Source organism: Anopheles maculipalpis, chromosome 2RL (genome assembly GCF_943734695.1).
Source record: "Anopheles maculipalpis chromosome 2RL, idAnoMacuDA_375_x, whole genome shotgun sequence".
NCBI classification, from domain to species: domain Eukaryota; kingdom Metazoa; phylum Arthropoda; class Insecta; order Diptera; family Culicidae; genus Anopheles; species Anopheles maculipalpis.
Window position 1 is genome coordinate 32032945 of NC_064871.1, and position 13092 is coordinate 32046036.

The 13092-nt window shown below is 38.8% G+C and overlaps 2 protein-coding genes across 3 annotated transcripts in view; one reads left to right on the forward strand and one right to left on the reverse strand.

Annotated features, from left to right (window-relative positions):
• Positions 1-13092, reverse strand: part of LOC126557109 (F-box/LRR-repeat protein 7) — a 440460-nt gene that overhangs the window by 106245 nt on the left and 321123 nt on the right. The gene's annotated exons all lie outside the window — the stretch shown is intronic.
• LOC126556748 (atrial natriuretic peptide receptor 1-like) overlaps positions 1-13092 on the forward strand; it is a 145290-nt gene that overhangs the window by 67535 nt on the left and 64663 nt on the right. The window contains exons 2-4 of one of the 2 annotated variants that reach the window (XM_050212221.1): positions 1893-2064; positions 3506-3689; positions 4269-4471. In XM_050212221.1, coding sequence (XP_050068178.1) covers positions 1992-2064; positions 3506-3689; positions 4269-4471 — 460 coding nt within the window. In that variant the 5' untranslated portion in view covers positions 1893-1991. Of the gene's footprint in view, positions 1-1496; positions 2065-3505; positions 3690-4268; positions 4472-13092 lie in introns of those variants that run through there. The other variant, XM_050212220.1, reaches the window with a different exon arrangement.

Genomic DNA, 13092 nt, shown 5'->3' on the forward strand with positions numbered 1-13092 from the left:
TTAGCTGATCACCTGCCAGAAAAACAAGGGAAAGCTTTTTACGTCTTTACAAACTGTAATTTTTTTATTTAAGTTTTGCTTTCTCACATTAATGCGAGTTATGGCACTGTAAAATAAATGGTACATTTCATGAATAAACTAAACACTGGGGAAATATCAATTGTAATTTATCTCCTCCGGAGGGGTTTACCGAAGCACGATATAACAGCTCGTGCAAAGAAAAACAGATAAAACAGATAAATGGATCATCATCATTCTATGTTCATCCCGACATCCCGAACCCCACAGTCTGCAACTTAAGTTTCTTGTAACCAAAGGTCTAGCAATTGACTAAATATGCTTTACTTCGTTTCATTTCAGATAAAACCCGTACCTCCATCAGCAGGCGCTCGCCCATCAAAGTCCATCAAAGTGAAAGGATCAACCGGCAAAAGGCAATCGTGTCTGGTCGGTGAAAGTGAAAGTGAATCTTGATCCTTTTTTTTTCTTGCGCGCATCACTATCGTGTTCTCTTTCGTGGCTTCTTCACTCGCGGTCTCATCAACCATTCTATATGGCCGGTATGGAGAAAGATTCCAGCACCTTACCTATCCGTCGACAGTGTAATCTATCTTCGAGTATTTAATTAGCCGGAAACGATTCGTCAAGTCAGATCGATGGCCGAATGGCCGTGAAGATGGACGAATATGCCTTTTGGCTATCGCTTTCTTCACCCTTTAGAACCGTTCACCTGGCTGAGTGACTACAGCGAGCCGTGAAAAATGAAGCAAACAGATAGAACGGAATTCGCAATCGTGTTCACCCTCCGGTCGGAAGGTGAAAAAAAGAAAGCAAAGTTTTTCCGATGTTCCGACAGACTGATTGATATGCCGTATCATTCATAGGCGTATGGTTTTTGGTTAATTCCCCATTTTGTGCCACTGTTTGTGCCAATCAACTCTTTTCCTGCCCAAAGAAAATATAAGCAAGAAAAAGGTGGATACAAATAAAAGTTTCAAAAGTGAACAACAAAAGGAAAATAAATTCACCGCAATACGAAGTGAACAATCCTTACTGTGAATAGCGCGACCATCTTCGGTAAACAAGCTTATGCAGAGTGTGCTTTCCGGAAGAAAAGGAATAAAAAGTGTAACTAACAAACCCTAGTGGAAAAGCTAGAAGCGTACGCAAATAACACAACACGGTTTGTGTGACGTGTGCCCATATGTGTCGGTCCGTTGTTTGTTGATTTTATTGGATGGAATGATTTTATTTTCTTTTGATGGGATTATACGCCACCACCGACCAACGATTGAATGGTGAACGAAAATGGTGACGAAAAATCGTTCTGCGTCGTTAGCAAAGCAGAAAGGGAAAAGGTAACCCAATCTCCATTTACGAGTGGTAGTTTGGTACGAAAACGAGCCAGCCAAAGTGCGAAAATAAAATTCATCGCAAAAACGAGGAAGCGCCCCTTGGCGCCTAAAATAAAGTAGTGTGCGAGCGAGTTAAACCACAAAACCGCATTAGTGAAAATGTGCACGAGGACATCGCACTGCTACTGGTTTGGTGGTCCCGGATGGAAAAAAGTGCTCTGCTATCGATGTGTCTGCACGCTGTTCGTGCTGTTTGCGCTCGGTGTAGTGCTGTTGCCTGCTCCGGTTGAGTGTGGCTGCCGACGATTGGCACAAAAGCCGTGTGAAGCGATCTGTGTCCGCACGGCACACAATCGTCAGCTAACACCGTTTGGTACGGGAGGGCTTGACGGGTACGGGTCGGAGGCTGGTAACGTGTCATTCCCGCTCGCAACTTCCACCGATGGGTGGACGTGTGAGTTGCGGATCGTGGTGATCATGCCGGCAAATACGAGCGTCGAGGCATCGCTGCCACGTGTACAGCCGGTACTGGAGAAGGCGGAAGGATTTATCCGTCGGCAGGGCATCATTCCAGCTGACGTCGCTATCCGGTGGATACCGTTCGATGATCGTTGCGAACAGGCGAGGGCAACGGTGATGGCGATGGACGGAACGGGGAGTGATTCGTGCGGGCATCTCATCCTTGGACCGAGCTGTGATTTTGCTTTAGGTAAGATTTTACTTCGTTTGATTATGAGATTTTTTTCTCTTTTTGTAGTTTTGATTTTCAGTATTACTTTAAAGTTAATATGATATGGTTCCGATGTTGGAAGACCGTAATTAGATATAACTTTAAAATTTGAAAATATTTTCTTTGCTAATTAATTAGTCAAAACCTTCTAATAATTTTTACACTTGACATAGAGTCTGTTACACAATAACATACAACAAAACGAAAGTACGACTAGATTGAAAATTGCAATTCATTTTTTCCGTGGCAGTGGTATCGCTTTATCACACAAATATCTCCTTTCTCTTAATTAGTACAGCACACACATTTAATGATCGTTTAGTTGCAATTAAACATGAATCCCATTTCCCCCTCACAAATTTCCTACACGAATATGAAGTTCATTTGGACTTCATTTGCACCAGCTGTTACCATCATCAAGCAGACATTAACCGACGCCACAATTGGAGCGGCTAAATGAAATCAAATTAAATAGAATCACAGTGATATCCATCACACCTGCTGCTTCTGCTTGCTACTGGTGTTCAAGGGATGGGTAAAAACAACATATCGATTGATGTGCTATCGGGGTTGACTTTGAATATGTTATCTCTAGAATCATTTCGCTACTGACACATGTATTGATAGTAAATGGAAGTGATAGGGTTTAATTCATATTTCTACATCAAAATAAGATAGGTTTTATGTTAAAACTTTTTCCTACAGTTTTACGATTCTTATATAAACTAGATTTAAAACATTTTTACAATTTGATTTTCTTACATGATACATCTCAGCCCAATTTACTTACTTCATTCATTTATATTTAAGTAAGACTGTTCAGTGCCGTACCGTTATCGCAGACAAATCTAAAGAAGATAAAAATATACTAAAACCTCTTCAATGGGTGATTGTTAAAAAATTAATGAAACAATAAAAAGCTCTAAGCGTCGTTTCATTCGCGCGCTCGTTTCTTTACTCCCATCGTTCACCGCACTTTGTTTGGATGTGAATCGATATAAGCGTTTCATCATGTGCATAACAACGTAATGCTATAAAAAACAACAAACCACCCACACTATAAAACCGGGCTGGAAGCAATTTCAAGCAATCGAATCAACAACTCAACAGATCCACCAGCATACCAACCATGCGCCTCCATTAAAAGCGTGCGTTACATAAGCGTAACGCATCGTAACGTTCGAAAGCTTTAGCTTGGATACGCTTTTGCAGTAGGAAAGCTTACGCTTCCCTAGACAACAACCTGCTTACTGTTCGTTCAACGTTATACGTTGCACTCGAAATGAACTAACCATGAACATCCACTTGAAAGGAATGTTTTTTTTTGTTAATATTCTGATTTGTTTTTGTAATGAATGTTATTCCTATTGTATTTAAAATGTTGTGTTAATTTTCGCTCTCTTTTTCTGGTTATTTGTAGCGCCTGTTGCTAGAATCGCACGATACATCTACAACGACGGAATACCTGTGATAACCGGTGCCGGATACACGTTCGATTTCGAGGAACCAAAGACACACTGCGAAAATGAGTTCCACATGCTTATTCGTACGGGGTTGGTCAGCTTCAAACGGATGGCTTTCTTCATGATAGAACTCATTCGGCAGTAAGTATATACTTTACTCTAATCAATGTACGAAACATTTTGATATATTTTACACATTTTGTGTTTTCCATTTTTCACGTCGTTAAATTGTTTTAACCATTTAAATCTCCACCATTAATCATTGATTATCAAGGGACGGCTTTTGTACGAAGGTGTCAATTTTCCATTTCACCCTAAATTTCAATCCTTTGAGAAAATTTGAGATATTCGTCATTAACTTTTAACGCCTATCGTTTCTACTTGTTGACCCGGATCAGACCCACTGGGATGGGCAACCTTCGTCATCAAATTTTATCGAACGTCTCATATCCGGGACGTTTTGGGTCGATTAAGCAATGGGTGCGAAAAAATTGAATCTGTAAACTTTGTTGAAGTCATCTTTCTGAGACCACAAAAAACTGAATGCTCGACTTTGATTTGAAAAACTAAATTATTTTCATTTTCATATCGCCATAGCATCTTTGAAACAAGTGTTCAGTTATTATATTTCATCACTTTGTATCCCACTTGAATTACACCTATAAATCAAATAGGATGAAATGTTTTAATTATTTTGTGCCTTTTTGTGTTTTTCTGCAGCTTCAAGTGGAATCGTGTGGTGTATTTCTACGAACGTCAGAGCTATTACAATGTGGCTGGACCACAAACGGGTCACTTGCTAATGAACACAATGGCTGAATTTTTCCGCCATGAAAATATCACCTACTCACCTTTCTCAACCGATTCGGCACGCACCAACCTTACGGAGAGCCTGAAGGAAAAGGTTGGCCTCAACTATGCAAGTAAGTATCACTAAATTGGGTGCAATTCTAGATAATTAGTAAGTAGTTCTAAACAAGTAGGGAAAGTTGTACCTCAGATTGTATTGTATCTGGTCTGGGGAGTACCCCACATTGAAGTTAAAGTCCAATTCGTATAAAAAGCTTTAATTTTTCTCAAGATAGTGCTGCAAATTGTTATGTACGTTAACTTTTCCTTTTCCGTATACTTAAGTTTCCTTCGTAAAGTTGTATTTGTTCCTTTACTGAAAAAAAAAACATTTTGTCAACATTGAAGAGTCATAGCATAATCTGTTACCAAACCATGACTCTGCAATTATGATGGTTCACCCTATCTTATCGTTCTTTAACCTTCTCCATAGTAGCCTTCCACCCTGGCTATTTTTAGAGCAGAACCCAACAATCAAACAAAGAAGAAAAAAAAACATCATCGTTTAGCGAAGAGCGATGACACTCGATCGGATCTATTCTTTCAGTTCTACTGATGAGTAGCGTCACTTCGCACCCACCGTGTGTACTTTACGCGGGGTAAAAACGCATTCCCTGTAGACCAATGATTTGAAGAGAAGCATGAAAGGCAAGGGTAAAACGGGTGGTGAAAAGCAAATGCAAATAAATGATGCATTGCAATACGACCCATTACCTGAGTCTTGTCCGCAACTCACTGCGTACAGCCCCGTACACTGCTTGGACGGTGCTTGACGAGTGACGATTAAAACGGCACTGCACGTAGCTAGTTTTCTGACAAATGCATTTACGATAAGCCAACCTTCATGCTGCGCGATTCATTGCTTCTTCCCCGAATGCCCCTTTCGGTTCGGCAAAGTCGGCCTACCTCGTCTCGTATCAATCAAATCACCGCACCATAAAGCTGCACTTCAGCAGTCCGCCAGTCGATCGATGAAATGTCAAAGTGGTTAACGTCGGTAGAATACGCAAACAGTCTGCATCTTCCTTTGTCGATGTTGTACACCTATACAGCTCAATTTTGTTGGTGGGGGTATGTAGAAATAGTGCTTTAATATCTTCACACCATATGGTTTTGTGTGTTATGCGTCTAGTTAAACAATGATACCTGCCGAGAGATATATGAGATGGTGTGTATGAGATAATGATCCCTCTGGGTGAGATTTCATAAAACGATTCCTATCGATAGGGTGTGCTATAAAATATAAACATTTTATATTCCTATACCGCAGGCCCATTATCTCTAATCTTCTGTTTCTGGTGTGAGGTACTCTGAATAATCTGATCATCGTTGCAAAACCTGTCTTTATCCGACGGGCAGGACTGTCTTTCCAGCTATGGGTGAAATTCAGTTAAAGAAATCCATAAATGATAGACTCCGCCAAGACTCCGCGAGGATAAAAACTATTCTATCTTTAACTATCTTTTTAGAGAAAATATGCATTTCTAATAGCCAGATCAGATACTTTACGACTAACAGTATTGTAGAATTGTAAAATACACTCGAATCAGACTACAGAAAGCTAATCATAGTCCAATAAACCTGGTGACCATATAATGAATTACTTTAAATCCTCAGAGTCAGAGCATTAGGATAAGTTTCGTTTAGACTTTAAGCGTGTCGTTGATAATACGGATTTCAAGTGCTCCTTTACCAATCATTCTGATGAAAAGAACAGTTGAGTGGACTTAAAAGAGCCACAAACATGATTTATTGCGATTGCGATTTGTTTCATTGGTTTATTGCATGTTTATTCATCACTTCGTTGCTTATGCATCTGCTTAGTAAATTAATGATTACGATAATCCCGACATACGAACTGCGATACAAATGATAACATATTTGTAACAAATTATTTTCATGGCTAAGTTAAAGCTCTGTTATAAAAATCTCAAATTAAAAATAGTTGATCAAGAATTATGATAAAAATCATATCATACATTACATATGAGCTTAGTTTAGTTTGTAGTTTTAGTAAAACTATATAAACCCTACTGGCAAATCCGATATAAATCCCCCAAGTAAGGCACTACTATGGCAAATTTGTTTTGAAAAAACCTCAGTAGTGGTTATTAAGGTATTTTTGTCAACATTGAAATTCAATTGTTGTTGGCTATAAATACTATTCATCGCTTGCATCTTCCGTTCGTGTTAATAGCTTCATGGAAGTAAACTGGCTCCCTAGACCAGATGCCTTATCGCAAAACCAATATGTGTCAAATAGAAAGAGTTTGCTGGAAGCATGATGTCAGTCTTACATTAAAGGTCTTCAACGAATCGAACCGTTACGTTCCATCATCAGCAGCAAGTGAATTGTGTTTCGCTTCACAAACGATAGTTTATTATGGGAAAAACTAATTAAGCTACCTTTTAGACTTGAAGACACGGAACGCTTGCAAAAGCCCGCTACATGGTAGGATATTGTTTTGCATTCAGTGTCCTATTCCGTGTGGGTGAGGTCATTTCCCGCCTGAAATGGTTGATTCACCTTAATTCCTGAAGAATCAATCATTCAATGTGACGCTAGTTCGTAAGGAATGAAGTATTGTTAAAGTCTATTACATATTTTGCAACAGTTTATGCGTTTTGTTGTTAATTTTTTTTCTCCATTTAATCCAAAATTACCCTTAAGTCCTTCACACATTTCGATACCACTCGTTAACCACTCGGTAGAAGCTTTTGTTGGTCGAAGAGACGCTACCCAATAGCGAGGTTCCCCACCGCCGAGTCGTACGCGGACAGAAGATTAAGCGTCGCTATGACACTTAAATGACCACGGACCGCCCATTTTAGATGGAGTTACAAATTTATTTGCATTTGTCTTTCGATCTGACATAAGTGACTGGCTGCCCCCGTCATCCCCCAAGTACCCACCCACTTTATCATATCGTCGACATTAACGACCACCCCGGCAAAGTGATTGAAAATGCGACAAAAACACAACCTCAAGCGTGTCCGTTTGGAATGTTTAGGTCGTTTCGGATTTACCTTTTGCTTGCGGGGACGAGTTTGATATTCGTCTGCCACTGGTGACCACCCCGTAGCCGCTGTTGCGTTCCACACTGAAGTCGCGTAACTTCGATGTGCATGGACTGCGCAAGCGATCGCTCAGGTGCGGCGCTGAACTTGAACCTGGAATCTAATTTTAGACACTGGCGCTGCTAAACCTTCAGGGACATCATACACCATCTGCCGCCGTCCGAGCCTTTCCCTTCCGCACCTTGCACTTGTCAAAAAGTTGTATCGAATATGATTGGAGTTATTTGACACACATAACCAAAGGATAAAGCCAAAATAAAATTAGTAAACAAAAACATCAAAACGTCTTCACTACGCAATGTCCACAGCAAATCAGATAGCTAAGATGAGTTAAAAAGTATTGTTCAATCGTGAGTTAATTTATTTGTTCGAATCCATTTTTTTCATTTTATATTATAATTAATTTTTGGAAACTGGTAGGACATTTTTATTCTCCTACCAGGCTAAAAGCCCTTTTTGAAGAATTTCCCAAACCCTCATGGATTGTCAAATTTTAAAATGAATTAAGCATGCAATGCATCATTTATTGAGCCTGTTGACCTTCAATGACGCACACCTGCGGCACACTAACGAATTTGGTTAAAATCATGTGTTTTGTGTCATAAGTACAATGAGTTTCTATCACCTACCCGCTGCGCAATACTACACGTGCAAAGTTAATTGTTTATTAATGGTGATTTGGAATCTCCAATTAGTAGAATCGTCCAACAAACTGAACCTGTAACTTATCCATCGCGAGCTGTGCAAATGTGTCCATTCAATGTGTCGTTCCTTCAGCCGTGTCACGTACATTTCGATGGTGCAACGCTAGCTTCATTGTTTACCCATTTGTTGTATGATATTTTGAAATGTTTTCAATATTTTTCTTTTGCTGATATTTCCCAATATGTAATCAACGTTGGGTAATCCCTACTGGAAAACATTGGGAGGCGAATTTCGATCAAATTTTAAAATTTCTTCAATTCATACAGTAGTAGTAGTAGTAGTAGTAGAAATTTATTTTGGATTTAATATTCATAGCGCTGTTTAACAAATTTTTGTACATTTACAATGGGTTCCCACCGTTTGCTTTCCTCACTGACTCTTTCTAGTTAGCGATTGCTGTTTTTTTTTTTTTTGCTATCGAGTGTGATTTAATATTAATAATATGGGAAAAATTCACAAAAAAAACCCACGAAATCAATTCATACAACATTTTCTCAGTTCTTTAAAAACCCCGAAAAATTCTCATAATTCTAATGATAGATTACGGCACCTAAAAAGTATTAGTAAGTTTTTTTCAAATGCAGCAAAAACTCAAGAGTTAACCTTGAAATATCCTGAAAAATTTCGACAATTTTGTCTAATGATCTTATTTCCTACGCCTATTTGCTTAACAAATATTGAATTCGTTCAAAATCAAACGTATTTCATCACCGCCTGAAGTAAATTTATTTTCCTTTTATATAAACTGTAAAAAAATTCTTTTTCTCTTTAATTTTATTCTGATTATCCTTTAAGAGTTATAGACTGTGATTTATATCTCATTATTTTAATGTTTCCATAATCAAGAAGATAGCTCTGTAAGGCTCAACCAACCTTTACGGTTGTATGTTAAAACTTCGTTAAACATTCTATTTTTCCAGGTTGTTTTTGTTCGGTTGTTTTAGCTTTTAATGGTTCATGCTTATCCTCATCTCGATGTTATTCTAGTTTTGTTTATGTAACATTATACTTTAGTCAGTAGGCTTGTGATAGGCCATCTAAGTAGGTAGATAAAAATTAATCAAAAGACTTCTAACTATTCCGTTAACATTTTAAATGGTCTTTCAGGCGGCGTCTTTTCTAGGCTTCCATACCTTTTACTTTGCACTTTATTGAGGTACTCAAGTTGCCGAATACTACTACAATCATTTTATATCCTAATTTCTTACACCATCATTCTCATGCGATGTATTAAAATTACTAAGTGGCGGATCTCGAGACCAAAACACAATTTTAACATACATTTAAAACTCGATAAATTTTATCTGAAATACTCTTGACAAAATGAAAGGTGCATCAACATTATTTCAATAAATTTCATACCATTTCATACATTCCTTCAACTACTGTATCAAACAAACTAACAGCCAATTCTTTCCTTTTCCTCAAGTCACTAACATAAATAAACACCCAGCAAAACATTACGACAGAAAGATCGATTCCTCGTTTTGGACAACTCATCCTGTGTTCTGGAAGGGCAAACTTTTCACGAATCTCATATCAGATCAAGCACGATGTCAACATTTCCATAGGACATAAGACACAACACGGTAGGAGAGATGTAACATGACTTCATAAAAAGAAAGTACTCAACTATTTGTACTCAAAAAACTTGCCACGAGTTTCGTATCGCATTTGAGACTGTGGATACTTGCTATCAGGCGCAAAACTGACATTTATTTATAACTTTCTGGTTTTCTTTTTACTATCGTGCTGACCAGCACAGGCAATTTTTCATCACATTGCGTTTATGCTTTCGGATGGGTCAAAGGATTGTTTGTATTTTTCCTCATTCGCGGAAAGTACACTATTTTCAGCTGAATACAGCGATGTTGTAAAAAGCTACCTGTCAGTGTGCTGCACCACCATAATCTGTCTGGTTGGTTCGTTCACTGAATGTACTCGAATCATTATACACTGAAGGAGTCTGGTTTGGTTGTTCTCGTGATGCAATTGTTTCACCGCATCGTAGTCCTCATTTGTTGGTCAAAGTTTATGACACAAATAAACAGAAACCAGTACTGTTACCACGCCAAATGGTAACGAATCATTACTGCTTGCATCCTCTTTTTCGTCCTTTCGGCCTGTAACAACTTCGCTAAAGAAATGGCCAAGGGTTTCCCGCAAAGCGAATGAAACAGATCCCACGTTGAGTCCCAATTGTATGATGAGAGGCTATTCTCGCATGACAACACTTTTTGTAAGGCAGTATGCAAGGTACGAAAGCATAAAAAACCGCTCCTCCTTTACCCTTCAAGAAACCCTAACCGAAAACATTTTACGACTATTTAATGCTCACGTAAATGAAATCAAACTTCCATTTCTTTTATCGGCCATATATTTGGCGCGACATGTATTGAGTAAGCAAAAAATAAAAACATCAAAGAGTACATTCATAAATAAATACACATGTAAACATAATCCGCGTTAAGCGCGTGCGGAAGATAATGTACAACAAGTTGAAATGAATTTCTTTTAACGACTTTACGCGACCACCACGGAATTACTGATGCTCCTTTCTCTACCGTAACGAAATATAGCCGTCTCGGTTGCACAAAGTGCAATTGACGAAATTATTCTTTATTTTTACGACCAATCGTCACTTCAAACGCGGCTGGTGCTGCACTGGAAGGCTCGTAAAACTGCCGTCAATTGAATTAAGATTGATGAGACGATTGAAGTGAGTTTGACTATGGTAATAAGTGTCGAAAACGGGGTGGATTGGGCTGAAACAAATTTGCACAGTGCCTGTTCATCAATCTTCATAATTCATTTCCTAAAAAAAACCGAACTACAGAAGGGTGTCAAAAACATTATGCCTTTTTTATCATTTTCAACATTCATTTAACACTAAATAAAAGCACTTTTTGGAATAATTTCCTTCCCCTACTGTTCTATCGTTTCAGGTAAGTTCTTTGCACACTTTGTCACTGGAAAAATGGGTTCTCTTTTACGATCAATGGGTATTATTGCCATCTTAAACACACTGATGCATCACTTAAAAGGGTTGCCGTGTAGGTTCCCTTTTCTTTGCTCTAGGGTAAGTTCAAAGCACCACAAATTTTCCTTTTTCTGTCGTCTTTTTAATTATTTTGCTGTCGTTTTGTAAGCGATGAGCGATGAGATGGCGTAACACAACTCAGCAAAATTTTTAAAATAAACGACAGAAACTTTCGAGCTCAGGAAAAACGACAAATCATTTACAAATTATGCTGGGTAAATATTTCTCTGATAAATTATAGCTTGTAAGCAGTTTGTTCTTCAAGGGCTAATTAAATTCTTCTGTAAATACATATTATGGTCAGTATCTGTTCTTTCTTCAAATTACTATCGGAGGCTCTGTCTATTCACAGAACAGACTTAACTCTTCTTAGGGGATTAAAAAGAAAGTTATTTAAAGTTAAAAAACAGTCAAACAAAAATTTGCTTGCACTTAGCAGAAAAAAGTCAAGTAAATGTAGCAAACTGAAGAACATGCACGAACAGAGGCACAGCTTGTTTAATGGTTTGTGTCAGTAGCAATCAATTGCACAATTGAATTTTATCTCATCGGAGTGCATCGTGATGGGGCGGGCTTCCAAGACACGAACTTTGCAGTGAGTGAAAGCCCGAGAACTGAAAAGGAAGTTGTGAAAGTTTTAGTGCAAATTGCCTGAAAGGGAATGAAAAATGTTGCTCTTACACTCGTTTTCCACCGTTCAGCAGCTAGAGAACAAGTTTTGCATTTCCTAGCCTTTTTTTTACACTTTTTAAAAGCTTTTAATAAACTCAATTTATTGCCTTCTCCATGCAACAATAAATTTTCCTTAAAAGGTGTTGAAAAAAGGCATAACAAACATTGAAATCGAAAAGTAAATTATGTTGTGTGCGTAACCTTCACGCTACTTTGTCAGCTGCTGTTCATTATGTCATAAAAGTAATCATTATTTAAAACATATTAAATGCACGCCTGCAACTATGTGCAGTCAATTGGCAGACGGTAAGCTTACCTTGACGTCCCTGCTGTGCTTATTTAGCGTTATCCTGTCATACTTTAAATAGCTTCCCTAGCAGCAACACCATGCACGAAAGGTAAAAGTAGTCGTACGGATCCTTGAAATCTGACGAACTGTTGTGTGTGCGCAACGGTGCAGACTGCATACAATTACCACCCATACAGGGCGGAAGAATAACGCTGTGTTCCAAAGACGCAGCCAACGCAATTGATCTGAAAGCGTACCGAAATTCTCCTCTCCCTTGTTTGGTGAAGAAGTAATAAAAACACCACTGGTACAGAACCAGTTACCTCCCAACCGGGCATCGACGGTGCCCTCGGTGCAGTCTACAAGAAACTTTCGATTTTTATTACATTATCGAGTTGCTATGCCGCTATCAGCTTCTTGTGCGATGGCATAGGGAACATAACCTCCAACGGTTCCGATCAAGAAATGATAAAAGCACACACACACACACACGGACACAAACTTGAATGTACCTCTATTTATCTTTCACGAAGATGACAAATCGTACGCTTTACCGGCGCCAACGGTAGCGGATGCGTTATGCACCCACGAAACGATGTCCTCGTTGGTTGACGATTAATCGAGATAAACCACAAAAAAATACCACAACCATACCAGACGTACTTCACCAACGGGGAGAAGATATTCGAACACACACAAAATATGCAAACAAAATCAACCTGAGGAGCAAAAAGGAAGAGAAAAAAAAACAAATTGTCCACCTCCAAAACATTGCCAGCCACCGACCGTCACGCACGTGGTTGGCCTTGAAAGCATAAACATAAACCGAACCGCGTGCCGAACGCAGAAGGATGAATCGCGCGACCCCATCCGCGCGAGAGAAAGAGATTCACGGAGAGAAAATGGCGTGT